The sequence below is a fragment of the Condylura cristata genome, unplaced genomic scaffold (genome assembly GCF_000260355.1).
Source record: "Condylura cristata isolate star-nosed mole 26May11 unplaced genomic scaffold, ConCri1.0 scaffold00013, whole genome shotgun sequence".
Taxonomy (NCBI): domain Eukaryota; kingdom Metazoa; phylum Chordata; class Mammalia; order Eulipotyphla; family Talpidae; genus Condylura; species Condylura cristata.
Genome location: NW_004567114.1, coordinates 50,201,209 through 50,218,292, shown reverse-complemented (window position 1 = coordinate 50,218,292; position 17,084 = coordinate 50,201,209). Strand labels below are relative to the sequence as shown.

Here is a 17,084-nt window from a genome sequence, read left to right as displayed (position 1 = left end):
TGAAGCGAGCAGCGGGTGGGTCAGGAGAGGTCTGCCCCACCGTGTAGGTCACTTCTCTAGCTGGGAATTGAACTGTGCTGCAGTGGCTCGGATTGCTTCATGGTACTGCACTTTAAACCTGTTGTGTCACCAGGGAGGGCCTTCTTTTAAAAGGTGTCCTACCCTTTTCTATGAGACCACTGTTCTAATAGGTATTATAGTTGTCAATTTATCTTTCAGGGTTTGTTGACTTTGTTCTACTGCAACTTAGTTGTGATTGTATGGAGGAGATGAATCCAGTTTCTTCATTCTGTTGCCATCTTGCAAAATTCCCTTTTTTATTTTATATAATTTCAACCTAAAAAAATAGTGACAAGGGTAATAAAACAAAGTCTTATTACACACATTTTACTCAGATTTACCAACTATTTACAGTTTTCATTCCACTTGCTTGAGGGGTGTGTGTGTATGTGAGAGAGAGGGAGAGAGAATTGGTTTGTTTTGAGCCCATTGAGATTAAATTGGGAGATGTGAGGATTTTACCTTTAATTCCTTATTGTGTATTTCCTAAGAATAAGAACATGTTCTTGAATAGCACTAGTACCGTTACCAAAATCTGGAATTAACAGTGATTTCTTATTATTATTTAAGCCAATAAAAAATTAGCATTTTATTTGTCTCAATATAGTGTTCAATAAATAAATGTAGTGCTCTTGTACCTGTCTTCACTTGGTGACAATCTTTTCCTCATTTGTATTTAGTGATAATTTAGTTTTAATTTATGCTTTCAGATGATTTAGCTCACAGTAGTCTAAACTGTCTTTTGCAGTTGTTTCGGAATTGCCTTGCACTTTTATATAACATTGCCTTAATTTTTAGATTCATGCATTATAGTTGAACTCTAAAAATATAGGAGATATGGTATTTTGGATCTTTAATTTTTTTTTAACCTGGTTCCACTTAAATGCCTCTGGGTCTCCAGTCTAAAAATGGTAAACATTTAGTTTCCAGTGCAACTGCATAGATGGTTTTATTCCTTAGTTATTTTTTAGAGCTTTATATTTATATATGCACAGTGAAATGCTCTTGGAATCTATGAAGGTTAGCTACTCACATAAGTCATCTGTGCTATTTCCCTTTAAAAAGCATTATAGAAAGACTGGTATAGCTATGTCTAAAAACTTCATAGTGTAAGCTGAACTTAGCAATTGAAGCTGTCTTAAGTTTCAATCCAATAAGATAAGAAGTCCCTAAAAATTCACTAAACACTTAAATTTATACTAAAAGCTACTGAAGGATATAAAAATTTGAAGACCTTTAGCCTTAAAGAGCTTAAATTTTTGCTTGAGAGACAGTAATACCCTGTGGTTGAGGCAACTGAAGGAAGCACAAGTCTAAAACCATACTTCTGGGATTTGAATCCAGGCTGTGCCATTTACTGTTAGCTGTGTTGCTTTGTAACCTCTCTGTATCTCCATCTAGGAAAATGGAGGGGATCATGCTTCTTAGGGCTGCTATGAGAAATAAGTTAATTATTTAGTATAGTGCCTGGCACATGGTAAATGTGTTAAGAGGACATGTTTATTACTTTGTGATAATATATTCAAATACAAATATGAACAGAATTAAGGTGAGAAATCACCACAGAATATGTAATTCGTTTTCAGAACGTCATTAAAAAATTTAACAAATTCTAACAAAGCCACAAATTATGAATAGGTGAGAGCTTTAACTTGAAAAAAAAGGTTATCTGCAAATACACAGAGAAGTGAAATCTACCATTAACGTCATCTAAATGGGAAAATGGAACAGGGTGTCAAGGACAAGGAAAAAAATACTGAGCCACTTATGTTCAGAGATCGAGTCAAAAGCAGTGAAATTTTAAAAATCAAAATTGGGAATATCAGAAAGGAGAAGATAAAATTGACATTAGTTGTGATACGATTTTCTATATAAACGCCAAGAGGATTTACAGATAAGTTAGTATTAACGAAAGCAAAATAGCTTGATCATAATAGCATGAATCAGAAGTCAGTTGCATCTTTGTACATCAGCAATAAACATCTGAGGAAAAAAACTGATGAGTGAAGTCAGCCTTAGCAAAAGCATGTCACAGTATCAAATGTCTGGGTTATATGTGCAGATCTCTGTGCAGAGGTATAAGACATCATTGAAAGACATTAGTAGGCAAGGCAGACCTCTCCTGTAGATCCACCTGTTGTGCTCCCCATTCTTTTTCTGAGGAATCTTCTCACCCTGCTCACCTCTGGTGTTGACCCCAGTTTTTGTATGCCTAAATAAGTAAATCTTTTTTTTTTTTTTTTTTTTTTTGTGAAGACATTAATGGAAGATCTGAATTAATGGGAAACTGTTGTCTTTTTACCTATGCATATAGTATATTATAAAGTCATGGTTTTTTAGACTAATCTCTAGATTCAATGTTGTTTCATTTCAGTGTCATGAGTTTTTGAGCAATTTCACATTTGTTTTTAATCTGTATATAAAGAACCAAGAATAGCCAACTCCAGAGAATCACAGAGGTAGAGTGGTGATGGTGTATGCTTATTCTATCAGCTAATGTAAACCGTTAATATTTAAAACAGTGTAATATTGGCACAGGGATAGGCACATTAACCTATGATTAGAATTTTTAAAAAAAATAACCCAGAACACAGAACTCTCATTCGGCATTGTCATTCCAACATGGTAGCTACTTAAGACTATTGAATACTTGGGTGATATGAATTAGAATGTGCTAGTCTAGTGGAAGCAAAAAGACCTGAAGAATTACCATTTTAAGTCAGGTCTGACAAAGAAATATGACTTAGCTAGGGGACTTCTTGAGTGCATGGAATATTTAATGCTTAATGCTGAATTAATACAATGTTCATGTAATGAGAAGGAGCATGATATGTTCTTAAAGAGACATTGTTTCTGGCCATTAATCTAAGGCAGGTGTTGGCAAAATTTATGTAATGTTTATATACCTTCAGATAATATCTTAGATTTTGAGAGTTATAACAGCTGATGTTATGAATTCTGAAATCTGTTGCAGGACAAAAGCAGCCATAGCAGTACATAAGCAAATGAATACAGCTGTTTTTAAAAACAGGTTACAGGCTTTGATTTATGCCCCCATGTATAATTTGCTGACCCCTGATATACTGGAAAGACTAATATTAGATGACATTTCAGAGTAGACTCAGACAGTTTTAATAATGTTAAGAATTTTTTTTTTATTTAGCCTAAAGTAATTTGAAATTACAGTGATTTTTGAATCACTTGGTTTCTGTGTGGAGAATGGGTTTGAGTGGTAATAGAAGAACAGTTGGCATGCTCTAGTAGTCTAACCAAACCATGATGAAAGCTTTGAGTAGTTGGAGTAGGGAAGAAGAATGAAGGCAATGGGTAGAAAGGTACATTTGAGAGATACTTAAAATTCATTTGATTTGATGAATTGGTGGTGTGAATGTGTGGGAATGGTAAAAATGATGAGTGAGATAGAAAAGATAGGTTTCTAGCTTGGTGCAGCTTTTATCAGTGGTGATAATATTCATAACAGTATTGGAGATTTATCTGCCTTGGAATTAGGGAGTGGAATTTACAACTTTGGCTTTTAAGTTCAAGTAGAGATGTTAGGTAGGTAGTTAAATATACAGGACCTCAAAGAAGAGATAGTTGGAGATACATTTGTTGGGGAGAATAAAGTTTATAAAGTGATCTAGGGAGCAAATACAAGAGTCAGGAATGTTTAACATTCTGAGGAAGTGCCACTGTTGAAGGATCAGTACAGTAGGTAGACTGTCAGACTTCAATTACTTACTCTTTCTTAACTGATACCCTCACCTGTAAATTAGGAATCGTATTGCTTTCCAGTGAAGTTATGGTAGAAATTGGAACTATGTTTCAAGTGCCTGGCATATAGCAGTGCTCAATAAAGATTTTTATAATGCTCATCAGGACTGAAATATCCCATTGTACTCTGTGTTTAGAACAGCCCTTTGTCCTATTTGTTAATTTCCTGAGTCATTTTAATTTGAATACTTCTGGGGTTTCTAATCCTGAGTTCATACATATTTTTTGCTTTATTCTCTAAAAGGAGTTATTCTACCTTCATTCTTTGATTGTAAGATGGTACCTATAATCTAGGCATCTTTTTTTTTCTGATTCTTTGACGCCTACAAAACATAAGTTTTGAACATTAATGGCATTTAAGAAAGACTCATATCTGTTTCTCTTAAACAGGGCTTAGTGCCAGTCAAAGGCTTTATGCTTAATTGTTTTTTGTCTGTAATCCAAAATGAGTTTAACATTAGTTGTGAGAACAAAACTTCTAAGGTAGTTTTTAAATGCAACCATCAGTGTCAGGTTTATAATCAACTTATTATATGCATAAATATTGCTACATAAATGATATGTCACAAAATATTTAACCTGTACTGTATTTCTTCCCTTTTTAAGACTATTTCAGTGTATAATAACCATGCTTACTGAAATACATTAAAATTGAGTAATAGAGTGAAGTTTCATTTGTCCTATATAATTTGAACCAAACACTTGGAACATGATTTAAGCTTTTTAAAAAACAAAGATTTGCAATCTGGTTCATTTTTCATCTATTACGAATGAATATAAAAGATCCTCTATCACATGTTGCTAAAGCAGGCATCAGTCATTTTGAGAAATTAACCTGATAAGTAACAGGTACTGCACTTTAAAAGTTCATAAATTGGTGCAGCAAAACATTGTTGTAATGGTTTACCAGTTTACAAAGTTCAGTAACTAATGAATGTTGAAAGGGCCAGAAGGGGAGAGCCTATTTAATATTTGTGTGACTATAAAAGTTACTGGATTTAGTTAATATTACATGTAGAGTATATCAGCACAAAACAAAAGCCAGGTAATTTCTTGAATTTGAGTTAATACTGTTAGGCTCCTCTTTTAAAGTCAAAAAGGTAATTTCACAACCCATTTTTTTTCTTTTTTCCCAAAAAAAAATTTCCACCCCCAGTTTTACAGTCCAGAACTGATCTTATATGGTATTCCTTCCATTGTCAATATTTGTGGGGTGACATGTGATGAGATCTACATGGGTTTAAATTTGTATTAGTACTCATATGCAGAATATTTCCCAGAGTTAAAGAATATGTGAGACTAAAGTGACTCCAAAAAATTAAATGGCTCTTCTTGGAAGACTTATGCAAAACATTTAACTGTAGTTATAAGAAGTCTTATCAAAAAGAAAACTAATCATTTGTAAGTTATACTTTAAAAAAAGAAAAGAAAAAAGCCCCAAAGAGAGAACCCAAGAAAAGAGGGGGATTTTTTTATTTTTAGTCTATTAAACAGTGAAAAAAGAAGTGCTATTTGTGACTACTAATTTGATTTCATAACCTACTAGTTTTGGGGGAAAATGCTTTTAGGAAATTAATGAAATGAATTTGATTCATATTGATAAAATTGCCAGTTTTTAGCACATCTATTTAATGATGTATTTTAGGTTTTTTTTATAGTGTCCTGCAGTGCTGTCGACTCATTTAAGATAGTAAAGCATAAGATACTTGATGAGCTAGATAGTGTATTCATTTTTAGCTGCTTTTAAAATTGTTTTTATCTTGTTTTCAAGTCCTGAATCTTTTTATCATCTTATTTATATTAGCAAGTACCAACTTCTGTTTTATTCTCAAATATTCCTTCCAGTCCATGTTTTTCTCCTTTTTTTTTTTTGTTCCACCCCTATCTGGTGTCTTAGGAGATTTTGCTACTTTAGCCAGTGTAAAAGAATTAGTAACTTTTTATAAGGTTTGAGGAAGAATACCCAAATAGCAGCAATATTATTTTTTAAAAACCTGAAGAGAACAGATACATGTATATATAATTAGCCACACATAGGCTGTTCACTTAATGGTGGCAAATAGGGAATTGGATACCATCTGTAGTAAATCTGAGGTTTAGAATTATTTGACTTCTGACTTCCAGAATCTTAGCCTTTATTATCTTCTTAGAACACTAAAATCCAACCAGTGTCAACTAACATTTTGTCTTGATCCATAAATTGTTCTTTTCAGATGTAAAAGTAATGAAATACATGAAAGTATGTCTGTTTTGAACAGTTGTTTGTCTATATCAAAATGTATAAGTTATGGGGTAAGTTCATTTTTCATTTTTAGTGTATATCACTTAACCTCTTGACAGGCATTTAAGAGTGTTTACATCTGAGAGGATTCAAAGTTAAGAAATAATTGTGTCTAAAGTTAAATGCTAAAAATCTTACCCATAGAATGATACTTACAGAACAGATTGTGTTGGTTGCACTTTGATGAACAAGGTAGTTTAATAATAATTGCATAAAAGCTTTAGCTTTTCTATTTTTTACTTATTTGGAGGCAGGGGAGTATCTTATATTTCTTGGCAGTTGATTTACTTTGCTGTCTAGAAGTTTAAGGTGAAGATACTTCCTTAATGAAGACAGTGAGGGTTTCTTGGAAAGTAAACATGTTTAAAAGAATAAGAAAGGCTTGCCCAAGACCGTTCAGCCGGCATCTTTTCCAGGTTGTGCCTTCAACTGCAACCTGTATTCACTTCAAACCAGTAAACTTGGAGCAGAGAATAGAATTATACTACTGAATTTAAACCTGAACCTTTATCTCTAGAATTCTGAGTGAAGTTGGCTTTTCCTCCCAAGTAGGGTAGTTTCTAAAGGACTTAACACCACAGTGTCCACTCAGGCAAAATTCATCTTGGATCCATGATCTCTGTGTCCTCTTTGGTCTAGCATAGTAACCATTCCTGTGGCTTGTCTTATTATCTAATTAACTAAATTTTATTTCTGATTGGTTAGTTCTTTGTGTTCCTAAAATTTCTCATAAAGTTAAATAGCTTTCTACAGTAGCATTTTTTGTGCCAGCTATTTCAGTAATAGATATTTCTGCCCATCATTTACTTTTTTGCCTTTTTATTTTTTTAGTTCTATGCTCTCCATTTGACCATGGCTTATCACTTTTCAAATTGATATCAAAGTGTAAAATTAGGTGGCCAATTTTTTTTTTTAAAGATTTTATTTTATTTGTACATACAGAACTGGGGTACAGGCCAGAGGCTCAGGGGCAGTGAGGCTCAGAGGCCTCACCAGAGACAGAGTGGGGAGCAGAACAGGCAGATCAATGAAGTACACTGCTGAAGGGAACAGCGGGCGGGTCAGGAGAGGTCTGCCACACCATGTGGTCACCTCTGGGGCAGGCAGGGATGGAACTCATGCGGAAGTGGCTTCAGCTTCTCAGTGCAGTGCTTTAACCCGCTGCGCCACCAGGGAGGGCCAGGTGGCCAATTTTTAAAGTATATTTCTGTTTGTGTGTTTTTAATGAGAATTTAAGTGATTGTGTTACAGGGTAGCCCAGAGTGGACTTGGGCTGCCTGTCTGTGGGGCCTCGCCTGCGTGCTAAAAATGTAATTTTCTGCAGGCTCACACAGAAAGGGTAATGGGTTTATTTACAAAAAGGGGAAAGGAAAAGGAAACAACCTAGGGAAAGAGAGGGATACAAAGATACTTTACCAGCTCTGCCAACTTGAAGCTCTAGTCCCCAAACTAACACTGCTAGCCCCAGTCACATGGTCTGAGAGCAGTTGCTCCAGAGAGAGAGAGAACCTTACCTCTCCAGAGTGTCACTTGGAAAATCGCTCTATTTATCCCCCAAAGTCCCAGAATGCCTGCTTAGCTCCACCTTTAGGTCCTGACAGGTTCTCCTTGGTGCTGCTGGGAGTTGTAGTTTTCCAATTACTGACTAGGGGGTGGAATCCAGAAAGCTGGAGTAGGGTGGAGTCCACAAGACTCTGAGAGTTTTTTTTTTTTAAAGATTTAGTTATTTGTGCATACAGAACTGGGGTACAGGCCAGAGGCTCAGGGGTGGTGAGAGGCTTCACCATAGACAGAGTGGGGAGCAGAACAGGCAGATTGACGATGTACACTGCTGAGGGGAGCTGTGGGGTGAGGAGAGGTCTGCCACGCATGTGGTCACCTCCGGGGCAGGCGGGAATCGAACTCAGGCATCAGTGGCTTTAGCTTCTCAGTGCTGTGTTTTAACCCTCTCGCCACCAGGGAGGGCCCTGCAGAGTTTTTTTTTTTTAGGACATCCCCTTAACAGTTGTATCATTGGTATTCTGTTTACACTAAAAGTACACGTAAAATTTCTTCAGTGCAACTTGCTTAGCATATGTAGCATTATACCAAATGTTTAACATAGATTGACATCCCACCAGTTACTGAAATTACTGCTATTTCTGTTATGCATGGAGGTAATTAACAGACTTGTGATTTTGTATCAGTGAATAGTTGTTACTATTGCAAGACTTACAGTTAAGTTTATCCAATTGTCAGTTTTATATATTCCAAAATTTGGTATGCTACAAATTATCCCACTTAATCCTAGAATTATTCTATGTAGAGTTTTATGATTTTTAACTCTGTGATATTTTTTGTTATCTCAGTTGATGAGAAAGAGTCCTCAAGTAACAGTCTTAATCTATGACTAGTTAAAGAGAAACTCTGGCAGGAGAGCTTCTTTTTCACAAATAGTAATTTTTTTATATTTTTAATTTTTTAGAAAAATGTAAGTAAGGCTGTAGCAAACTTTAGATTGTGTCTACTATATCTGAATAAAAGGTACACCTTGTATACTTTATGCAAAGTTAATTGTTTTGGAAATTATTGTTGGAAACTGTTCTTAATCTTTGAAAATCTTAGGAAAGGTTTGCAGGTTTTCCTAGGAAAAGTGAGCAAGGGAAGTAAAGGTTTCATGTATTTGCTGAAGTTGTGGGTCCTAGCCTGAGAAGCTGTTGATATGAAGAAAAACACTGACATTTTTTTTTTGTTCTTTATTACTGCTCTGATGGGCAACCATTAGAGTAACAGAAAATAACAAGTGAGATGAAAAGCAGTGAGTACAGTACTTTTAAGAATGAAATTCATTTAATGAAAACTTACTTTCATTTGAATATACTTAAGTATATATACATATGTTTGAAAATGTTGGGAAGAAATACTCCTATTATTCACTTGAATAGCTAGATATTTTGCTACACTCTCTCCAGGTGACTCCAGGTTTATTTTTTTGTTAATGATGTTGATGGCATTAATAAGATACCTTTTAGGTAGACAATATATGTTGAAATGCTTAATAGGAAGATGTATTCTTAGAGATGAATCAGTTGTAAAACCAGTTTGTCTGATTAGTGTGTATACAAGAAACCAGACTGCATTTGTGTATACTCAATTATTTTCTCTTCCTTCTTTTTACCTAGTATTAGCTTAAATGGTATGAAAGAAACTTCACAGCATCTTTGATTTCCAAAGTGTATTTGAATTCTAAGCCAGCACATACAGTTTTTAAACTTGATTTCTTTTTAAAACAAAGGAAAGGAATTAAGCACACTTTCATGGAATCCTAACTCCCACTAAAGTTTTCTTCCTTACCAGATATTTTATGCTATAGTATGACACCTATCCTCCCTCATCTAGTTACCTGCAGTACTGTTGCTTTCTAGTTTTAATAGCTGCTTCTTTTCTTACTACACTGTACATTGTAGTAAGAAAGGTTTACTTTAAAGGTTTAATTTTTTTAATTAAAATTCTCAGACTTCCCAGGATATATCTATATAGCCATCTTCCGATCTTGATTTTGTTTTTTATTTTTAATAACCTAGCAAAGTGCTTTTCAGTTAGGGTCATTTTTGCCCTCCAGGATACATTTGGCAATTTCTGGAAACATTTTTGACTGTCACAACTGGCGTGAAAATTTGCTATTGGTATGTATTGAGTAGAATCTAGATATGCTCAGCATCCTGCCATCACAAGTGATCTCCCATATCAAAATTGTACACAACTAAATACACATACATAGTCCAGAATGTCAATAATATATATAGCCCAGAATGTCAGTAATACTGGAGTTGAGAAGCCCTGTGTAGCAGAAATTCTGGTGAGATTCTAGATACTGTACAAGGCAGGTACAGTATCTAAGATACCTTTTTTTTCCCTCATAGGGCATTAGATTTTATTTTCCTTCTCTGAACAGTATTGTGTAAGAATGCATTTTCATGAACTATTGTGGCATAAAACTCTATACCCTACTTCTGTTTATCCTACTTGTTACTTTGTGTGTAACATGTTGCATTCATTTTGTTGAGGTCTTCATTATAATCATGTGTCCCTTAGTGATGGAAATGCATTCTGAGGAATGCACCATTTGACAATTTCATCATTGTGGGAATGTCATAAAATGTAATTGCACAAATCTGTTAACTGTAGCCTTCTGCACACCTAGAGTATATTTGATTGCCCATTAGGGTTCTTTGTTGACCAAAACATCATTAAGCAGTGCAATTACATATCTTACTTGGATTAGTATAGTGACCTTTTTAAAAAATTAAATTTGAAAAAATTATATTTTGATGATGCTGTTGCCCCCTTGGCCCAATTTCTCTTGATAGTAACATCTTATAAAAATGGACATTTGTGTGGTCCACAGATCTTTAGATTTTCCCAGTTTAGTTTGTACTTAGGTGAATGTGTATGTATTTATTTGTGTAGATTTTTACATGTGCAGATTTACGTATCTACCTCCTCAGTCAAGTCAAAACAGTTCCATCACCAACAACTCCCTCTTCTCTCCTTATTCCCTCCCTACCCTAACCATTGGCAACATTAATTTGTTTTGTCTTTTCATAATTTTGCCATTTACAGATTGTTGTATAAAGGGATCATGTAGAACATAACTGTTTCCCCCCCAGCATAATTCCCTTAAGATTTAGTCAAGATGTTGCATAAATCATAATGATTTCTTTTTATTGCTAAGTGATATTTTATGGTATTGACATACCATGATTTCAGCTTGCTGAAGGATATCTGGTTATTTCCAGTTTGGGACCAGTAATGAATAAAGTCACTTTAAATAGTAAATACAGATACATACATAGGTGTGTGTGTGTGTGTGTGTGTGTGTGTGTGTGTGTGTTTCTGTATCCTTACCAGTATTGGTGGTACAATAACATTTTAATTGTTTCTGTTTTACCTGTGCACCCTTGGCAGTAAGAGGTAGGAAGTCTGTTGCTTTGTGATAAATAGTATTAAACTACAAGTGCCTAATCTTCTGCCTGTGAATACACATGTAGTCTCTGTATGATGTTCACATTCCTTTTTTATGCCACTGTGAAGTTACTTGCATTGTTATTATTGCCTTTCTGTCCTCATCATTCATTCCTATACATAACTTAATTCCAAGTGTGCCAAGTGTATTTTTACATACAAAATAGTTTTCTCAGAGCTGTAGTGAAGATTAAGATTATGGATATAATTATAATTACCAAATACCTAAAATGTAATAAGCACTAAATAAATGGCAGTTTCCAGTGATTCCGAGTGCTTATGATAACATAGGATTGCTACATAAGTGTTTTGATAAGTAAGTGATTTACAGGCTAAATCCTCTCTAAATTCCTGAAATGTCCTTGATTTCATCTTTTCCTTTATATATTTTCTTTCTACCTTTTGAATTATGAGTTTAAGGCTTACATTTAACTTTCTTGGCACTAAATCATATACTATTACTATGTACTGGTAATCAACTAGTAATGCGTGTTTTTTTCCTTCATAATCAAGTCTGTTTCTTAAGAGCCTTGCCTTTATTTTCACTGATTTTTGTCCTCTTCACAATATCTGTTGCAATGTTCAGTTCTTTTTTTAAAGATTTATTCATACAGAACTGGGCTACAGGCCAGAGATGCAGAAGGTGAGAGGATTCACCAGAGACAGAGTGGGGAGCAGAACAGGCAGATCGACGAAGTACACTGCTGAGGGGAGCAGCGGGCGGGCCAGGAGAGGTCTGCCACACCATGTGGATCTCCTCTGGGGCAGGCAGGGATCGAACTCATGCGGAAGTGGCCTAAGCTTCTTAGTGCTGTGCTTTAACCCACTGTGCCACCAGAGAGGGCCTGTAATGTTCAGTTCTTACTGTCGAAAATTAACAAGTAATTTTACAAGTAATCATTATTTTATAGGAATCCTGACTTCATTATGTTAGTAAGATGCTTAAGCTGAGACATACCCATATAGTGACTCCCATGGCAATGACCAGTTAGGTTCAGTGACAGTTTCTATTAACATTTAATTAAACCAGCATTACTTTGCATATTAATAGAAATCTTACATGCTAAAAGCTTTCTCTGGTTCCTGTTTACAATTTTGCTTTGATCAGTTTTTTTGAAAATCCCAGGTTCTAATACCAAGAAAAGGACAGATTCTGTCATACTTCACAAGTCATACCAACAGATCTCCTAATGTAGTTTCTTTGGAGATTGCAGAAAAAGGAAAAATCAATCTTGGTGCCCCTAGATTTATTGTTAAAGCAGCAGGATTGATTTGCTGAGATAGTGAAAACAAAAGATGACAGGCTTCAGACCTGAGAGAATCAGGAAGTTTGTTTTGTGCTTTTTGTGTTATATTTAAAATATCTATTTTACATCTAAATGAAAATATAAAAGTTGTATGATAGTCAGATGAGGAATTATAAAGCTGTAGAAGTACTTAAAGCTATGGCATTAATAAATTTACATCAGGGTAGAATTCAGTACTGAAGAAGGAAGAGCTCAGAATTGTGTTTAGATAGACTAGGACAGTTTGTTGGCTGATGAAACTTGAGAAATAGTTGGTGAAAAAAAGAAAAAAGATTAATGACATGGAGGCTGAAAGACAGTGTTTAAGGAATAAGTTGTCAAGAGAGTATTCTTGAGAGCTGAAGAAGGAAGAAGATAGAAAAATACTTACTAAAATGATCATCTTTTAAAGCAAATATAAAGGTTACAAAGCAAAAAAAAAAAAAAGTAATAAAAAAGTATTACACACTGGTTAGGGAGAGAGACATGGAGGAAAAAAATTACCCCTAATCTGTGCTGTCTTCAACAAACTCACTTCACATATAGTAGAATAGGTAAGTTGAAAGTAAAAAGAAGGGGAATTATATTTTGCAAATACTATGAAAGTAGGATGAAGAGAAATTTTTTTTTGATAAGCAGTTTAATGGAATGGAAGAGAAATCCACATAAAAATAGGTTGAAGAGTGAATGTGTTGTAAAGTTGAGATGCTAGATGTACTCATCTTCAAGAACATTTGCTGTGAAGGAAAACAAGAATTGGAGCAGTAACTAAAAGTCAGTGTAGGGATTAATAGAGGCCTTCCATATTCATTTTTTTTCAATGAAAAATATTAAAGTTTTATTCATAAGAATGACCCGATTAAGGAGCAAGTTGATGCTAATTGGAGGAAAGGATAGGGAGTAGGGGCAGCTATGAAGGAGTATACGAGGAAAGGGAATCAAGGATTTGATTTCCCAGGGGGAAGAGATGGGATATTGTTTAATGTGAATCAGTTTTAGTACTTCCATTACTTTGGGTAGGAAAGGATGACTCAAAGTAGAAATACAAGTGGTTTGGTCATGCTTTTAACTTCTTTGTCTTCATAAAATATAAGTTGAGGAAGAGAGGAGGTAGGTAGTGCATGTAGTAACATGCAGTGATATAAGCAATCTTTATCTTTTCCAAAAAAAAAAAATTAATTTACAAAAGGAAATGTATGAGTTAGAGTGACAATTCTGGCTAACCCCCTACATCCCCTCTTTGTGGACTCTCTATACCCCTCCAAATACAGTAGATCATTGTCAGTAGTTTGGTGTTTCTTAGTTTTTGCTTTTTAGCATAAATTATTTTGACATAAATGAGATTTAACTATTAACAATATTTTATATAATTATGTGAATCTATTTAAAACATTTTAGTTATTGTAATTTTTGTTGTATTTAGTCATTTGAAATTTCTGACAATTTTTTATTTCCATAGATGTTTACTCATTTCTGCTATAGTTTTTTTTCTTTTTCTTTAAGGATTTATTTATTTATGCATACAGAACTGGGGTACAGGCCAGAGGTGCAGGGGCAGTGAGAAGATTCACCAGGGACAGAGTGGGGAATAGAACAGGCAGGTTAATGAAGTATACTACTGAGGGGAGCAGCAGGAGAGACAAGAAAAGTCTGACACACCATGTGGGTCACCTCACTGGGTGGGTATCAAACTTGTGCTGAAGCAGTTGTGGCTATTTCTGCTGTAGTTTGTTATTGCTACTTGGTGATATGAATTCTGGATAATTGTCAAGTGAGGTTCTTTGTATGGTTAAAACCTATGTATGTTGGTTTTTTCCTTGTTTTCTATTTTAATTCTTTACAAATAGTAAAAAACCACAAACTGTTACCTTGTGTGCTGCTTACTATTAGCTTTAAATATGTATTTAGTTGCTATTTCAGTCTGTCATACTCACCTCTCCCCATAGTATGTATATCATCACACTGGTACAGGTATGAACATGATTACATCACCTCTTTTCTCCCCACCTACCCTTTTTTGGTTGAGGCTTTTGGTTGTAACCTGTTAGCATTTTTTGAAACATTTTTAGCTTTATCCACAAAATTATAGACTATATTGTATTTAATAACCATGCCATTATAACTTAGAATTAGTTTTAATCACATATGGTGTTCATTGGGTTTTAAATTGCATATTCTACAATGTAAGTTCTTTATTTCTGATGTTTCATCATGTATTTTAGGATTTTTCAGAATGCATTTGAGATTGCTGTAGTTACTGCGTTTTTAAAGAACTTTTAAGAATTTATAGTTGCTGGTTATACACACCTGAATGACTTAAGATTCTAACACATCCTTTTCCAGTGAACATTCCTTTAGATAAATCTTCTGACTTCCCAGTTTTCTCGAGTATATTGAGGCTAGCCTGGTATTTTCCCCTTTTTTGTTGGCCATTGGTTTCTTTTTCCTGGGTGCTTTTTCACAGGCAGTTTTCTAGATCTTTGGAAAGCAGATACAATTTCTTTGTGGAGCCTAAATTATAGCAAGAAGATACATATATGTGAATTGTGGCAGGAAGAAACCAATAATAATACATGAGTGTATGGTATTATGGATAGAAAACAACAGTGTAAGAGTAACTTGGAAATTATTTGCATGTTAAAAAAATACTAAGAAGTTGTTTGACTGAAAATTGAGGGAAAACAGCTCAGTGAAAGAGGCAGATTGTAGCCTACTTTGGCAGGCCATTTGAGGAATCACTGTTATTCTGGCTACTTTGTTGAGTGGTCTTCAGAGAAAAATAGTAGAGTCAGGGGTTGATAGAACAGTTCCTGTATATGTTAAGAAGGAAGTAGCTCTTAAGACATTTGTTGAAGTGTTTAAGTTGTTCACATGAGCCTGGAATTCAAGTAAAAGAGCTAGGCTAGAAGTATCAATTTTGGGTTGTTTGTGTTATGGAAGACATTTCTAAGAGGGTAAGTATTCATGTTGAGAAAAGGTGATGATCAGGGACGGAGACCTGGTTGTGATGGTATGATAGTGGAAGGATCATTAAGGAGTAAGAATACATACTACTTTGACTTAGTGTGTTAAATCTTGAGCAAACATTCCAGTGCCTTGTTGACAACATTCTAGCTACTAGTTATTATGTAATCTGTATATACTAGAGTGATAAAGACACTAAATTACCAGAGAGTAAATAAATATGAGGATTTAAAGTTTGATTACTTGAGCTTTACTATATGGAGCAGCCTGAAATTGAATTAAAGAAGAGATTTAGTTCATCATTAAAAATTGGTTTAGACTTGGAAGAATAGAAGAGAACCATCCAAGGGAAAGATTTCCTGATAAGAAATGGTGTTTTTATTACATTTATGTTAGTAGTAATAGTACTACTGACAAATATGAGTAGCATTTTATTTCTACCAAAGATTTTTTTAAAGCTTGTAGGTAACTTTAGGCTGAAAGAAACAAAGGCTATCAATAGAAATGCTTTAATTTCTTTGATTTTTCTGAAAAACTTCCTCGGATCCTAAGGTTAGAGATTCTCAACTAGGAGTACACTATAATTGAAACACCCATGCAGGTGCTTACTACTCCTTATTCTAGAAAGAATGACTTAGAATCCCCTTACTGATGGACTTCCCCACAGTACTTCTGAGGTTTTTGAGATACTGGTTTCTTGATTAAGTTCTACAAATTCTTATTTCACCTTATTCTTACTATTATGAAAATGCTTCTTAGTAGAAGTACCTAACATTTAAGAAATAGTTTAGAAAATAAGGATGGACAAATGATGGGACTAAAAGTTCATAGTTACGTAAGCTCCATTGTATAAATCAGTAATTAAAGCTATTGCATGTTCTTACAAATACAGCTGTGCACAGAAACCTCATTTGGATCTGTCTGAATGACCAAATAAAATTAACAGACCATAGAACTGAATTGAGCATTGCTTACTCCTCATTTTACCTTTGCATTCACATTGAAAAATGATCTTTTCTAATCCCCCGTCTGCCCAGGTTTTTATTATTCTTAAATAATTATTATCTACTTTTTCTATGTTTACCTTTCCTTCAAAATTGGTCTGTTACTCAAGTTACTGCTGCTAGCAGAATATTTAGTGATTCCCGTATTGATGGACCTGTAGGTTAAATGTAGCTTTTAAGTATTTTGTTTCATACAAAATATGTATTTATATTGCTTAATACTAATATTCTAATGAAGTTTAATTTTAATAGTTTTAACATGAATATGTTTTCTTATAGCAGAAAAAGAAAACTAAGAACTTCAACCCACCAACACGTAGGAATTGGGAAAGTAATTACTTTGGGATGCCCCTCCAGGATCTGGTTACATCTGAGAAGCCCATACCACTATTTGTTGAAAAGTGTGTGGAATTTATTGAAGATACAGGTAGGGTAGAAGTATTGTTGCAAGAAATTTGATTTACGATTGCACTTTTGCTATATCAACAGTTAGTCAAATGTTTGTGATTTATTAAAGCAAAATTTTGAAAATGAAAATCCTTTTTGTGATTAATTGCCTTAAGTATTAATTCTAGAAGTGTCCATCTGATAACTGAAGTTTTGTTGTTGACTGTTAATGTTTTTGCTGTATTTCTTTTTAATAAAATGACTAATTTGAATCCCAAAGATTACCTTGCCTTGGAATTTAGATAATTAATATTTGCTACTGTT

The 17,084-nt window shown here is 34.4% G+C and overlaps 1 protein-coding gene across 3 annotated transcripts in view; it reads left to right on the top strand.

The window, feature by feature from the left end:
* ARHGAP5 (Rho GTPase activating protein 5) overlaps nucleotides 1-17,084 on the top strand; it is a 64,287-nt gene that overhangs the window by 22,608 nt on the left and 24,595 nt on the right. For 2 of the 3 annotated variants that reach the window (XM_012724575.1, XM_004681952.2), the window contains exon 3: nucleotides 16,653-16,800. In XM_012724575.1, coding sequence (XP_012580029.1) covers nucleotides 16,653-16,800 — 148 coding nt within the window. The remainder of the gene's footprint in view (nucleotides 1-16,652; nucleotides 16,801-17,084) is intronic. The other variant, XM_004681953.2, reaches the window with a different exon arrangement.